Source organism: Penicillium coprophilum, assembly GCF_028826855.1.
Source record: "Penicillium coprophilum strain IBT 35676 chromosome Unknown utg000004l_segment0_segment0, whole genome shotgun sequence".
NCBI classification, from domain to species: domain Eukaryota; kingdom Fungi; phylum Ascomycota; class Eurotiomycetes; order Eurotiales; family Aspergillaceae; genus Penicillium; species Penicillium coprophilum.
This window is the reverse complement of record NW_026622723.1, coordinates 1,860,492-1,875,351: the sequence shown is the minus strand read 5'-3', so window position 1 is coordinate 1,875,351 and position 14,860 is coordinate 1,860,492. Positions and strand designations below refer to the sequence as shown.

Here is a 14,860-nt window from a genome sequence, read left to right as displayed (position 1 = left end):
CAGGTGGTGTCCATTTGATGAAATCCAACTGTTTATTTTAAGCCGGTTTTATCCTCCATCTAGGTGTTTTCTCCCTCCTTTACTGGCAGCTCTCGGAAGCAATATCTTAAATCACATCCTTTTGCAATGCCTTGCCCGTTACCTCGAGGGCTGGCCTAAGGGTTCTAGGCATGCTGTATGGGAGGGGACATGGTCCTGGTTGTTTCTTCTTTGTCCGATATATGAACTCTGATATGACCACCAATGGCTCTACGTAGTTCCTCCGTGGACCCCCCGTACACGTACTTTATGTTTCATGTCTGGACAAGTATATATACAACCTGCCACAGCTTCAGTCAGGTCACGTATAGTTCTTGATATAGTTTAGGGTCAGACATGAAATATATATTTTGCAATATGTATCCAAATGCAAACCGCTCATTTATCCAATGCTGCTAATACAATTGAAAAACAGTTCTACAACCCAATTATTTCTTTTGTCCATTCTGAATCTTATGTTCTGATCGGACTTTCCGAGCAGCTGGCTTTGCCTTTGCCTGAGCACCACGAGCTAAGAAACAAAGCAGAGCCACACCCAGCGTAACCAGCACGAGGATATGAACTGCCCACCAGATATGCTGCACACCAGCTGGGCACATAGTAATCTCATAGCTCCACTCGCCGGCAACCTCATCAAACCACGCCGAAAGAAGACCGGCATTACCGCCGAATTCCCCCATCATCGAACGGAGGGTTACCTCCCGGATAGAAGGGTCGTCGATGTGCTGGCTCTTATTGAATCGCTTCGCAGCCCACTTCCAAGCCTGAGGCAAACCGTCGTCATCGACTGTTTCAGTGCGGTTGACGAAATGCACAGTATCACAGCCCGTATGGTCATGGCCCGTAAGGATTAGCCCGTTTCGGCCGTGACCACCAGAAAGCGCATTCGTGTCGCCGCTCAGCCCAAAGATCCCCTGTAGGATCGCGCTCGCGCTGAGTGTATCGCTGAGATGGTTCTGCTCCTTGAGGCCACCGTCAAGCCACCGGGGCACACCGTTGGGGCCATCCTTGTCGTCAGAATCCCGGAATGAGAAATATGGACCGTCAGTGCACACGCCATCTTCCTTGTGCAGGGGTAGATGTGTCAAAAGCAAAGTAAAAGCTGACCGGTCCTCGACCGGCGAGAGTCGATCGGCGATTAGCTCGTTCAGGTAAGAATACGTATGACTTTGGATCTCTGCAGAAAGCGCAGGGGTATCGAACATGAGGGAATTGAGGTTAATCAGATGCAGAGTAGGGGTAACAGGCTGGTTACCAGCAGGCGCAGACGAAGACAAAATGGGCGGGTGTTCGAACCGCACGTCCCAATTCGCACGGCCAAACGCACGCTCAAACCGCTCCATTCGCGCCTCGCTTATGTCCCCCGCATATCCAACATCATGGTTTCCTGCGACATTGATCACGCGCCTGGCCCAAGCCCGATCCGCGCCCAGGGTTTCTAACGGCGGCGTATTGGTGCCTTCGCCATGGCTCCAACCCGCAGTACCGGTTCTGGTGATGTTGTCGTCAACTCGCTCCCCGCCACGGAACACGCGGTTCCAGTACCGGTGGCTGCGCCAGGCGAATTCGTTGTCGGAGATCCATTGACTCCCCACCAAGTCGCCCAGGACGGTTGTGTGCGTCGGCCGGGTCCACCAAAAGAGCGTGCGGTAAATGTGTGCGAGGTAGTAGTCATTGCCGAAGAGGTCGAGGCGTTTCAGGCCCGAGCCGAAGGCGCGTGGGATGTCCTCGATTGCGAGGATCTTGAGACCGGTTGTGATGTTTGAGAGGACGTCCTCGTTCAGCAGAGGTGAAGTGGAGGCATTGCCAATTGCTTCCTGGACGGCGCGCCAGTGGGTCTTCATGCGTGGGTATAATTCATATTCGGGGAAAGGGAGTGAGGAGTCGCCTTCCAATTGGGGGTCTGCGAGGACTAGGAGTCTGAAGATGGCGGGTTGACTATTTGTGTCTGAGGTTGAAACGCCGAAGTGTTGGAAAAGTGTGTTGAGCACTGAGTTATGATGTAGCTGCTTCTCACCCGACCGTGAGGCAGACTGTGGTAGAGGAAAGGCGCATCCGTTGAAAACTGGGTAGAGATAGAGGTAAACAGTGGCGGTCACCGTGAGTGGAAGAAGGAGCGCAAAGGTGCGGGAGAGCAGCCAGCGGAGGGACATGAGGAATCTAAAATGACAGAAAGAATAAATGTTATAAGAACCTATACAGCATATTGAAGATCGTTGCTTTGAATGGTGGAAAGGAGAAGAAACAAAAAGCTCCAGGGAGGACATCGCTAATCAACAGAGATAGCGCGCACATATATACCTGGTGACATGGCTATATGATTAGACCAAAAACTGAACGCACAACTTATAGTCAAGTCATTATCAACGACCTCACAGATATTGATCCTACTATCTGGAGATATTTAGAGTACTAGAGTAAGCTATTTATAGTTATACAACCTGAGCATGATGGTGGCCATATACTGCCAGTAATAAGAGCTGGCGGTTTATGGGGCGGTGAATCCCGGGGCAATGAAGAGAAGTAAACAGCCATGGTGTAAGTATTATTATATCTACATTCGCAGACGAAATTAGTATAGGGAAAAACGCTCGGCTCCAGTCAACTTCGTGTCCATAAGCAAGTCAATCGTATACTCCCACATGAATTCCCCGGTGACCAACGTACCTGCAATGACAAAATTGGCCGAGTCAACAAGGGAAGAAGTATGAGCGAGGGGTATATCACATCAAACGCCAGCAAAAAAAAAAAAGAAAGAAACAAAAAAAGAGAAGCAAGGTCACGAATGAATATTCACTTGGAATCCGTCTTGGCTAGAGGATCCGGAAACAAAGACGAGTGGCCGCCGTCAAAGCCCCCGAAAGGATTAGACAAAGGTCGTTCGAGACCTTTATCTGTGTCTTCATTGTCCAGACTGCCGTTTGTGTCCTCGAACGAGTTGGCATCAGAGGGCTGGCTGAGGTTCAAGCCCTCGATTTGGAGACCTGACTCTTCTTCTTCCTCGTCGATGGTCTGCTCGGTCTTGGTGCTGCCCGAAGCGGGCATCAGTTCCGGTGGCCGCTGGTTCATCAACCGGGCTTGCTTCAGACTGATAGTCTTTTGCTTGTTGGTGGATTCCACTGCCTGTCCCATATCACGCTCGATGGTCGCTTTCATCAACGCTGCCATCCACAGACGACCCTGCTGGACATTGTCGACCTGGAAGTAGTGGGTGGCCGGTTTTGTGAACTGCACGGTGCGGGAGTTGCCTGTCTTCGGGGGCACGAGCTTGAAGAAGAACGGCCCACTGCCGTCTTTGGTGGTCAGCGATTGCATCATCGAGGGAGTAGTGAGCTTCGTGCCGCCAGAACTCTCCGCGGTGTTGTTGGCATTGGCTGGTAACGCGGTTGAGCCGGTAATGGTCGCGTGTAGAGCGATGATCGGATCTTGATCTGCTCGCAGGACACGGTGAGCGGTGATGTCGATCAAGCCTCTTTCCTCGGTGTCATCCTCAGAATAGTAATAGGAGAGACGACGACCGCGCAGGACGAACAGACGGGGCTTCCAGGTGGTCATCAAGTTAGATGATCTCTTCTTCATCCATCCACTATAGTCACAGCCATCCATCTGCTCACGCGGTGTCTTCTTCTCAAGACCCCGAGTATATGCACTGGTCTCCTTCTTGGACTTGACGGTCCGAGGACGGACTACGAATCCTTGTCCGTCAGTGGCGGCCTTACCAGACCCATCTGTACTATGCCGTTCTGAGCTCTTAGATGTCGCCGATGGAGTTGTGGATCCAGTGCGAGCAGAGGTGGGATCAGATTCCCGAGGCGAGTCAGGCAGGGCAGAAGTGTCAAGCTTCTTTCCAGCAACGTCGGATGTGGCACGAAGGCCCATGGCTCGGCGGAACTTGGGCCCAGCATTCTTCAGTGGCTGGAATTGCAACGGCGAGGCGCGAAAAGAAGAGCTTTCCGGTTCACCTTTGCTGCCGACCAGGGGAAAGTTGGCGAAGAACCCACCACCGTTACTGGTTTTGCTCTCAGTGGTTGATGACTGACTTCTATCCGTTGAGACGCGTGTGCTCAAACTCCGCAGCCGACTCTTCGGCGGCGTGCCATGATAGGCCTGGGCCGCGGGGGAGACACGCTTTGACGCGTCACGGATCGAGTCGGCGCTGCTAATGCGAGAGTGGCGCTTCGCTGGGGATATCACTTTGTATGGATCTTCTGCATAGCTTGACTTTCGCGAGTGATTGTTTACACCGACTCCGGCGGACACCCGTTTCTGTAGAACCCGGCGGCTTCGGCGTGAGTCAACCTCGGTTCCCGAGAAATAACCCCGATCTAGATCATCAATTGGATCCGGGGTACTGATATAGGAGTTGGCGAAAGGATCTGAGTCAGCGGTTAGCGGGCCGCCCCGGAAGCCACCAGGACTAGTGCCCGTCGAGGTTCCTGGGCGAGCGGACATGGATTGAGGGCCAGAATTGAGAGTCCAGGACCGGTCGAATGATGGCTTTTTTTGATGGTGACCAACGAAAACCGAATCAGACATGCCGCGTTGAGTGGCATCAATGGAAGAATGACGACGTGCCTGGTTAAGGTCACGGATCGACGCTGCCGAAATTCTTCTCGGTGAATCATGGCTGTACGGAGGAGTATGCGGTGTTATGGGCGAGCTGTTGTTGCTGGCCAATCGAGGGTGCTGCGCCGGTGCGGAGGCTCGTGGATAACCGGTCTTCTCTGACAAGGTCGGAATCCGAGGAAGAAGTGGACCGGTGTGTCCAGCGCGAGATAATGTACGTTCGTCGGAAGGCCCCGAGAAGCTGGAGGATATGGAGTCTCCTGGGGTTTGCTGCTGACCGGAGCCCTTGGTGATTTCTTGGAATGCCTTGATCTTATGCCAGGTTTTGAGTCGCTTGCCCATGACTCCAAAGTCGAATTCCTTCATAAAGATGAAATCCTGGTCCATATCAAGAAGCACATCACCGGTAATCTCCTGTTCTTCAAAGATGTCGCAGTGTTTAGGGTCGATACCAAGCCCGCGCAAGCACCTTGAAGTCTGTGCTTCATTCCATTTCCGCACCTCTTGCTCGGTTGGATGATTCTGCTCCTCGTCGTCGGTTTCATTCCCATTGATATAAGAAGCTCTATGGCCAATATGACTGCTGTACTCGCTGCCTGAATCGTTGATCGTTCTGGGTTCTTGGGTGGACATGCTGTGACGTGGGGTGTTCATATCCGTGATATGCTCGTCAATGACGCTCAAAGTCTCATTCATGACCGGACTTTCTTCGCCGTTCATATGATTGTCCATGGAACCACGAAAGGCTTGCTGAATATCGGCCGCTAAGCTTGGGCGAGGCAAAGGAGACGAGGCAGATCGATGTTGTGTGGGAGAAGGAGAACCGATTTGCGGTGACTGCATATCAGAGCTCAGGTGGCGCGCTTGAGGGGTACTCTGTCCACTGCCGAATGATGCGAACGATGTATCGGGCGCGGAGGTTCCTAATTGTGTCGGCGACTCTACAAGTACTGGCGACTCGGCAAGGGTCTTTCTTGGAGGCCCAACTTTGGTAAAGTCTGGTCGCGCAGAAAGATTAGTTGGGATAATAGTCGGGGGGTTGGGCGAGGAGATTCTTGGGGGCAGGCGCATACTCGCAGGGAAGAGACCAGTTTGTCCCGTCCTCAGGTTTTTGCCCAAGTACCAGGCATCTCCAAATCCTTCATCCAACTCTACCAATTCAATCTTGTCGCGGGGTAACATGATCAGTTCATCTTCTCCGCGTCCGCCAAATTCATCTAGTTTCGCGTGTTAGAAGCTGGAAAGAGTCACAGATATCAAGGCGTCGCATACGACGTCACTTACGAAGAACTTCCAGAATGTCGCCAGGACGAACACCCTGTGGTGGGCCCATGGTAACCATTTCTCAATATTCCGTGTTTCTAAGGGAAGTCGCAAGACATGGCACGTCTTGGGGGAAGTACGCAAATTGCACGCAATTTCGCGCTTATCCCTCTGGGCGAGAGCAATGTGGACTTGGGTAGAAGGGAGAGAGAAAGGGGAGAGAATGTGAGGAAGCTAAAGAGAGATTGAGATTGAGATTAGAGAGGATTAGGTTAAACAACTGGCGGGGCTCGGGAGCACGAACCTCTTGAGCCCGAGGTTTTTTTTTTTTTGGGAATATGTGCAAATAAGATAGATCGAGATATCTATCAATATATCGGATCGAAATGTTCAAGTGATTTGATAAGGAATGAAAGAGGCACAAGGAGATTAAATACACTATCCAATCTAACTATCAAAAATGTGAAGAAGAAAAAAAGGGTCAAAGTGACGTTTGCAATTGTAAGAAGTTCTGGACTTGGGACAATTTCCGTGGTTTTGAGCTGAGAAGCACCGATTTTACGGTCATTACCTCCAATTACATGAATTACCTGTAATTTATCTGAATTCGAGTAACTTGATGCGTGGAGTATGATGAACCCGGTCATTCCAAGTACCCAATCTACATTGGATTTATTATAACCCTTTTATATGATATATTATCGTACATGATTTGACGGTGTCGTATAGCACATATTACGATATATCACTGAAATTTGGCTTATTTTCCTTAATGAGTCTATATCTCATGTATCATATATACTATGTAGCCCTGGAGGTATGTAATCTCATTTCCTAGTACCTGCGTCTATTGATCTATTCCTATTGTGGCATCTAAGCGCCAAAGAGTTTCTTTATTCGCTCTTGATCAACCCAACAAAAGACATATATGCCTCCATGATTACTCGATGGTATCACCGAAATCAAGATCGCACACTAGTGCGGATCATATTGAAGAGTCTAATACTACCGCCAGTCTGTTTCTAGGCGGCACGCGGAGGAACTGGATGGGCCCGCAGACTAAAGCCCCGGAGAAATCGGCTACGCGAAATCATCGCCTTGAACGACCAGTCCCTCCCAACGCCCTTAGCAAGCTTTTAATGTCCCCAGTCACGCCCGGTGAGAACCCTCCCTCATGTGGTCCTGTTCATGCAAAAAAGCCCGACACACGAACCGCCGCTCTTCTTTCACCCGTTCTCAGTACACATTCTCACCCAAGTCCCGTCGGCGCCGACGCGATCACCTCAAATAGGCCTTACACGCTGCCACCAACCCCTACACAACCTACAGCACAGCGTGGCGATGATGAGCGCATGGCGGTCCAACCTCTTCCCAGCGGGCCCGCCACGTCACCACGTGTGACCCAGTCCCTTCTAACGGGACCCAACTGGTCCAACAACTCACCGCTACCTACAGGCACACATACAGGTGCTAGTACAGAACACATAGATTCGGGACCGCGACTCAGTTCACATCAAATTGGGGGAGCTGGGGCTGAGGTCATTCCCAATAAGACATGGAAACTATGGTCTGCTCAATTGGATGCCTTGGTAGTTGATTTGCGCACAAATGGCGCACTGCCTCATCCTCACCTGGGGGTGACCAATATTACTGCGCCTCGGATCAACCTGTTGCGCCAGGCCATTGGTCGTAAAGATGCTTTCTACTTGGTGATACATCAATTGTACTGCCGATATAGCATTGATCCAACTACATTGGGTCAGATTAGAGCCTCTGAGACTGGCATGGAATGGCTTAAGCGTCTTCTGGAAGACAATGGGATGATGCATGATGCCGCTACCATTGGGTTTGCCCATTTCCCGGAATCTCCACAACGGTTGATGCAGACACAGTGGTATCTCCAGGTGCTGTCCGGAATTCCTGAGTTTTTATCACGGCTTGAAACTGAATGGCAGGGCATCTGGTATCAGCCCCCCATCCCCCATTGGTATCCCATCTTTGGGAAGCACTTGCTTGTCCTTCTCCGGTTTTGATGTCGGTGATGTTCATGTGTGTTGCACGGCGCCTCCACGATGAGAAAGATATCGAACCCTTACTGGTGTTGTTTTGGAAAAATTTTACAGCTTTCAAGCAGTGTATGGACCGTAAAATCCCAGGGACGACTCAGCATGATATCAACTGTCATTTTGCCCAAGAATATCACAACTTCCCACGTTCGTCCGAATATCTATCACACACACCATATTCTTCCCACTCTGCACCTCCCAGACCTCAGATCCAAACTGTGTCTCAAGCTGCTTCAGCAATACCATCACCATATCCCATATCTTCGGTTGCTGGTACCAGTCAGCCTGCGACAAATTCACCTGCTTTAAGCCCACTTGGTGGACCTCTGCACCCGTTTACCCCGAGCCCAAACCCACCCCAGGGCCGGGCTATTGGCTCAGCTGCTGGGTCCTTTCAATTTGGCGTAAACCCACAAGCGCAAAATACCCCACAGCATCACTATTACAACGCCATGTCACAGGGGCAGGGGCAGGGACAGAGACAGGGACAGTGGTATCCGGTGAATTCACATATGAATCCAAACATGAATCCACAAATGCAAATGCACATGCAGACAGCGCTTGGACAGGTACCACCTTCTCGGAGACCCCAACAACCGCCGGTTTCACATGCTCAACAAATGCAGCACCGAACAACAATGCCCCAAACTTCAGTCGCGCCTGTCAACGCCTCCCTCCAATCGAGTGCTCTCACCTCTACACAGTCAGCGGAGACACCCCACGCTCCATCGCCCATATCCACGACGACAACTACAATGAATCATATGGCGCAGTACCCACCACCACAAAGGCCTAATAACCGACAGCGTTCGATAAATTCGCAATCCTCTGCTTCGCCGATCAGATATGCGCCTCAGAGACAAAATCTCCAGGCTTCAACCAACTCTGCCTTCCTCCCATTACCTGGCTACAGAGCACCAATGATGGTGAATCCAAATCCAACGCGTCTCGGCCTACACCTGGTTGATCTACACGATCCTATGAAGAAACTGGTAAAACATGGCTCAGATGGAGGTGACATTGAGACTGATTTGTTTACCTATCCCATCACCTTCGTTGTATACCCAACTGTCGTCAGCGTTGATCAGCCGACCTACACCTGGAATTTCTCTTTCACGCACGATGAACGCCAAAAGTTCCCACATATAGCTCACGGACAAGAAGGCCAACATTCGGTCTGGACCTTCGGGCCTGGTTGCCGGACTATTCGCCTGCGATGCATTCGTCTACCTGGGAATCCGGATACTGTGACGGAGCAGACCTGGTCTACCACGAGCACATTCTGGCCCAGTGTCTTTTACATTACTGTAAACGGAAAAGAGCTCTATGTGCGCCGGAAGGTTCATAACGGAAAAGATTTGCCTTTGGATATCACTGAATACCTTCAAACTGGCGAAAATAGCCTGCGACTTGATATGATCTTAGGACAGGATGAGTGTAAGACCTCCAAGTTTGTCTTTGGAGTGGAGGCTTTGGAGATCGCCGAGTTCGACCAAATACTCAGCCTGATCCAATCCGTCCCAGCAGCCGACTCTCGTGCAGCAATCCAAAAGCGGCTTTCTCCTACCACCGACGACGATGACCTGGCAGTTGTCACCGACAGCCTCACTATCGACCTAGTGGATCCCTTCATGGCACGCATCTTTGATGTCCCCGTTCGCTCGCGCCACTGCAATCACCATGAATGCTTCGACCGTGACACTTTTATAATAACCAGGAAATCTGTATCCGGCCCGGCCCCAATGGTCGATAACTGGCACTGTCCGATCTGCAGGGCAGATGCACGCCCGCAGTTCTTGGTCGTCGATCAGTTCCTTGCCGAGATCCATGCCGAGCTCACCCGTACAAACCGACTTGACGGAGTCAGAGCAATTCAGATTAAAGTCAATGGAACCTGGGCCCCCAAGTATGACACTAATGAGACCTCGCCCGAGGAAAACAAACACTTTTCTCCGAAGCGCAAGGCCGAAGACACACCCGGGCCCGTTGCCGTGCGCCCTAGAAAAGATGGTTTTAATAGTAGTAGCAGCCCGGCTGTTCGCACGCAAGAACCCACAGTAATTGAACTGGACTAATGAGTCTAGCAAGGTTTCTAACAAAAGTTTTCTTATCTTATTCTCCTTCTCCAATGGCTTTGGCCTTCCGATGCCTTTCGTTTGACTTTGCATGCATTTGAAAAGAAAGATACCCCTTATTGCGTGCTGTTCAAATGCATTCCTTCTATGTCCTCTCACGATCTGTCATTGCTGGCGTTGCGGGACGAGGTTTGCGGCTGCGTCCAGCTTTTCTCTGTCTCTATCTTAAGGTGCCACGAGCAGAATGAAAACATACCCAGAAAATGAAACCAAAGCTCTATGCTGAATGAAATAGTTTGTTTTAGCTCTTAGTGGTGTAAGCTACGAATGCGCTTATTTATGTTCCAGATCAACCTTGGAAGAAGTTTCTCTGGTATCGACATTAGATTATACAAAATATATTATATTGGGCAATTAGAGTACACCAAGTGCCCGGAGTAAGGAAAGACTACTTTCTGACTCTCCTGACATGACTAACGAGGTTCTCAATGACACCTTCGAAAGCCTCTTTTTCGCCAACCAAGCCATCCCGCCGCTTGAGCCAGTGCTCCAATACTGAACTAGCGCGCTGGGTAACTTGGTTTAATTCCTGAACATGTAGCTTCAACTCCGAATCTGTGAGACCATCCAGTGCAGCATCGGTAGTGGCGCACAGCCGGCGGACTGCAGAAAGGTCTATTTCCGGTGCCGGTGGCGCGCCGCGGCGGGGAGTAGTCTTCTGCCGGGAGGGGGTTTGTCCTTTTTCTGTGTTCGTTTCGTTGCCTTCTTCTTTGCGAACTTGGCTATTGGAACGAGCACCGGGGCTCTTTGCGCCGGGGCCTTCAAGATCAATAGAAGGGAGGACGAGCTTTTTCTGTTTGGATGCCGGAAGGATCTCATCCAGATCAACAGGCACGCCTAGGGATACGAGGAATAGTCGGCGGATGCGTGATTTCACCCAATTTTGGGGCTGGAGCGGTGGCGGTGCAACAAGCTGAGACCACAGCGAGAGGGATCGCTCGGTGTTGAAGATTGCTGCGGAGTCTGGGATTGGCTTGACAGGGGTGAGAGAGCTTAGATCTTGGGATGCGGGGAAGAGGAGGTTGAGGGTGTCTTGGAGGGAATCGAGGAGTTCGGAGGTGGATTTGAATGTGTCGAAGTCAATAAGGGGTGGGGGTGCGCGAGCTTGCTGAGATGCCACGGCTTCGTCTGAGGGAGCTTCCTCTGCACTAGGCTCTTGGAAGCCGTCGTCAAAGTCCCCAAAATCATCATCTCCCATGTCTTCCTGCTCTTCTACAAATTCATCAAAATCATCACCCGCTTCTTGCTTTTCATTTCCGTGGTCGTCGTTCATGTCATCCCCCAATGGGAGGTTTTTGTTTTCCAGTTCAGTATCGTATATTGAGACATCCGGCACGGTTTCAACCGTATCGGGTAATGTGTCACTTGCTGAACTTGTATGAGCTTGTGGATGTGGTGACAGGTCTTCTTCAGCGGGTATAGTATCCACCCGCTTGAGTCGTGTCTCAGGAATGTCTGTTGTAGAGCTATCAAGTTCAGGGGGTGTGGGGTCAAGTGCTGGCGGCGTTGGGCTGCCCTCGGAATCTGAAGCCTTGATCACCACGTCGGGCACAGCATCGGCGAGACGCTTTTCGTGTGCCAAAGTACCAGGGACTTCGCCATGGCTAGGTTCATCTGGGTCCACCTTCTCAACCACTGTGCGCGGAATCGGCAAGTCTTCGGGACTCAAGGCTTGATCCTCTGACCCCGCGGGCGAACATATCTGGCTGTGTGAGCCTTCTGGAATAATTTCGATCTCATCGGGAACTGCATCCTGTTCTCTCTTTTCGAATGCTGCTGTGCCAGGAATCTCGCCATGTTGGGTGGTGCTGTCAACCCTCTCGACTCGCGTTCGCGGGACAGGGGAAATGCGACCGGATCGTGGGGATGACTGGAGTTGGGGATTGCCTTCACTAGCATCTGAGAAGTATTCATCGTCGCTTTCAGAAGCTGCTAAATAGATGTCAGCCTCAAACGAATATTCAAAGTATATTTTAAGGGTCATGTACTATGGTCTCCAGCTCCTGGATCGTGAATCTCTGTAGTCCTGCTGGGGGGCTCTAGATGCGAACTAGACAAATCGGACAGCCCCTCCGGCATGATTGTAGCTTGAATTCAGGGTGTTAACATGAAAGAAGGGGCACACAGAAATCGAATAATTCGAAATGCAATGGGGCCGTGTGTAGTGTGCAGTGACGACTTGTTTCCCTGCGATCGATGTGAGTCCAGAACACATCTGCCTTAGGCATCATATTTAATTATATCAATAAGTTGGCCACTTTATTCAGGCATCTTTGTTGCCTTTTATTACAGGCACCAACCTTTCAGCGCGTGCTTGCCAAACTCCTTCCAATTATTATTGTCTATTGTCTCGACTTTCTTGTCCTGCCTTTCTCATTACACTCTTGGGCTCATTGTCTCAACACATTTGATCAAGAGCTCCATTCTCTCATTCTCGGATCATTTGATCCATTCTGCAGGCCACCTCCCTGCCCCGTGTGTCGCTGGTGCTTTCTTTCCATCCAGCTTTTTCCCCCATCAGACCTCCAGCTCGATCACCAACACCATGTCGTTCTCTTTCGGAACCCCGGCCTCTACTGGCGGCTCTAGTGGAAATCTTTTTGGCACAGCGGGCAATGCTTTCGGCGCCAACAAGGATACCAATGCGCCTAGTGGTGGACTCTTCGGTAACGTTGGAGCTTCGTCCACCGGCAACAGCGCATCGCCGTCGATTTTTGGAGGAAACTCCGCAACAGGTCAAAGTACACCAACCTTTGGCAATGCAGGCACTTCCAATGCGACCACAAGCGGTACATCGGCCTTCAGCTTCGGCGGCAAGGCTCCATCCGGAACTGGCACGCAGCCTAACTCACTCTTCGGCGCCGCTGCCGGCAGCCAAACTCCCAACAAGCCTACGGAATCGACCACACCTGGCCAGACTGGCAATTCACTCTTCGGTGGCGCAGCCCCAAAGAGTATGTTTGGCAACGCAGCCCCAACAGCTACCCCTGCTCCCGCTGGAAGCGCTCTGTTTGGAAACAACTCCACCACCCCTGCTGGCCCCCCTCCAGCATCCAACCCACCAAGCAGCTTATTCGGGGGTGCGAAAACTGGAGTCTCGACTACTCCCGCCGCAGCGCCGTCATCCACCACGCCTACTACCTCACAGGCGCAACCATCTAACAATATGTTTGGAGGGGGGGCAACCGGGTCACTCTTTGGAGCTGGCGCAGCAGCTCCTGCGACTAGTGGAGGTCTATTCGGTGCAAACAAGCCGGCCGATTCAACCGCTCCTAAGCCTGCTGCAGACACCACTTCCAAGTCACTTTTCGGTGCAGCTGCACCTGCGGGTGGTGCGCAAACCTCGCAGACACCGTCTCTGTTCAAAAATATGGCAGCCCCTGGCGGCGACTCTGCTCCAAAGTCTGCATTCCCGGCTCTCGGTGCTCCTCCTGCTTCCACCGCAAACACAACTCCCTCACTGGGAGCGCCCGCCACGTCGAGTGCTACCCCTCAAAAGTCTCTTTTCCCTTCCACAGGAAGTGCCACATCCACAGCTGCCCCCTCGACTACTCCGGCGGCGACTCCTCTTGGAGGAGGCCTGTTTGGGGCCTCAGCTCCCACAACTACTCTAGGTACTTCGGCCACTGCTGCACCTGCTACCACTACACCTGCTGCGCCTACGGGCGGCCTGTTCGGCCAAGCTGCTTCCACGCCTTCGACCCAACCAGCGAAACCCACCAGTTCGGCACCCCTTGGTGGACTTGGTAGTCAAACGACCGCTGCCCCGACTCCTGCATCGACTACAACCGCTGCCGGCGCTGCTCCAGCCGGGCCCTCCGTCCTTGGTCAGTCTACCACAGGACCCGCCCCTCCAGCCCAGTCCCGCCTAAAGAACAAAACCATGGATGAGATCATCACCCGATGGGCCACAGATCTCGGCAAATACCAAAAGGACTTCCGCGAGCAGGCGGAGAAGGTTTCCGAGTGGGACCGCTTGCTAGTGGACAATGGTACCAAAGTTCAGAAGCTGTACGGCAGCACAGTTGATGCGGATCGAGCTACCCAAGAGGTTGAGCGTCAATTGTCAGCAGTCGAAGGTCAACAGGATGAGCTCAGCTCATGGCTCGATCGATACGAGCGTGAAGTTGACGAGATGGTTACCAAGCAGGTGGGCCCTGGAGAGTCTCTTCAAGGACCTGACCAGGAGCGCGAGACAACGTAAGTATAACACTGGACACAGCACTTGATATTCATGGTTTTGCTAATATGGCTATTAGCTATAAACTGGCCGAGAAGCTCTCGGAACGCTTGGACGAAATGGGCAAGGATCTTACCAGCATGATTGAAGAGGTCAACGGTGCCTCATCCACATTGACCAAGACCAACAAGGCAGATGAGCCGGTATGTCGCAAACCAGTACAGATCCAGCTTTTTTTGGGAACTATTTTACTCACGCATCTCTATAGATATCGCAGATTGTCCGCATTCTCAACGCACACCTGTCCCAGCTGCAGGTCATCGATCAAGGCACTTCAGACCTGCAGTCCAAGGTTGCTGCCGCCCAAAAAGCAGGTCAATCGATCTCTGCCCGTCTCGGATACGGCTATCCGAACAATGGCATGGGCAACAACAACACTGCTGATGATTTCTACCGCTCCTTCATGCAAGGCCGGTAAACAGGCGGATGATTCTTTTTAATGATTTAAACTCGGAGTTATCGGCTACTTGGCACCTCGATGTGCTTTGGGGGAATGTACTGTTGTAGTCAGGGAATGCTAATAGTCGGTCACAATAAAATGCTTGCATGCG

At 51.6% G+C, this 14,860-nt stretch overlaps 6 protein-coding genes across 6 annotated transcripts; 3 read left to right on the top strand and 3 right to left on the bottom strand.

Moving 5' to 3' along the window:
• Positions 1 to 164: 164 nt before the first annotated feature.
• N7500_005121 (uncharacterized protein) lies at positions 165 to 2,199 on the bottom strand (the record flags this gene model as incomplete). The annotated part of the gene is made up of 2 exons (XM_056676266.1): positions 510 to 2,199; positions 165 to 284 (listed from the first exon to the last, which is right to left on the bottom strand). Exons 1-2 carry the CDS (start codon positions 2,190 to 2,192, stop codon positions 165 to 167), a joined length of 1,803 nt encoding a protein of 600 aa, XP_056531266.1. The 5' UTR covers positions 2,193 to 2,199.
• Positions 2,200 to 2,832: 633 nt separating this feature from the next.
• N7500_005120 (putative polarized growth protein (Boi2)) lies at positions 2,833 to 5,947 on the bottom strand (the record flags this gene model as incomplete). Its single annotated transcript, XM_056676265.1, has 2 exons — positions 2,833 to 5,822; positions 5,890 to 5,947. 2 exons carry the CDS (start codon positions 5,945 to 5,947, stop codon positions 2,833 to 2,835), a joined length of 3,048 nt encoding a protein of 1,015 aa, XP_056531265.1.
• Positions 5,948 to 6,815: 868 nt separating this feature from the next.
• Positions 6,816 to 7,901, top strand: N7500_005119 (Zinc finger MIZ-type; the record flags this gene model as incomplete). Its single annotated transcript, XM_056676264.1, has 1 exon — positions 6,816 to 7,901. The coding sequence occupies one exon, from the start codon at positions 6,816 to 6,818 to the stop codon at positions 7,899 to 7,901; it is 1,086 nt and encodes a 361-aa protein (XP_056531264.1).
• Positions 7,902 to 7,909: 8 nt separating this feature from the next.
• Positions 7,910 to 10,009, top strand: N7500_005118 (Zinc finger MIZ-type; the record flags this gene model as incomplete). The annotated part of the gene is made up of 1 exon (XM_056676263.1): positions 7,910 to 10,009. One exon carries the CDS (start codon positions 7,910 to 7,912, stop codon positions 10,007 to 10,009), a length of 2,100 nt encoding a protein of 699 aa, XP_056531263.1.
• A 448-nt stretch (positions 10,010 to 10,457) lies between these two features.
• N7500_005117 (DUF5102 domain-containing protein) lies at positions 10,458 to 12,148 on the bottom strand (the record flags this gene model as incomplete). The annotated part of the gene is made up of 2 exons (XM_056676262.1): positions 10,458 to 12,001; positions 12,058 to 12,148. The coding sequence occupies 2 exons, from the start codon at positions 12,146 to 12,148 to the stop codon at positions 10,458 to 10,460; spliced, it is 1,635 nt and encodes a 544-aa protein (XP_056531262.1).
• A 466-nt stretch (positions 12,149 to 12,614) lies between these two features.
• On the top strand, positions 12,615 to 14,727 carry N7500_005116 (putative nucleoporin Nsp1; the record flags this gene model as incomplete). Its single annotated transcript, XM_056676261.1, has 3 exons — positions 12,615 to 14,269; positions 14,329 to 14,452; positions 14,518 to 14,727. 3 exons carry the CDS (start codon positions 12,615 to 12,617, stop codon positions 14,725 to 14,727), a joined length of 1,989 nt encoding a protein of 662 aa, XP_056531261.1.
• Positions 14,728 to 14,860: the final 133 nt, after the last annotated feature.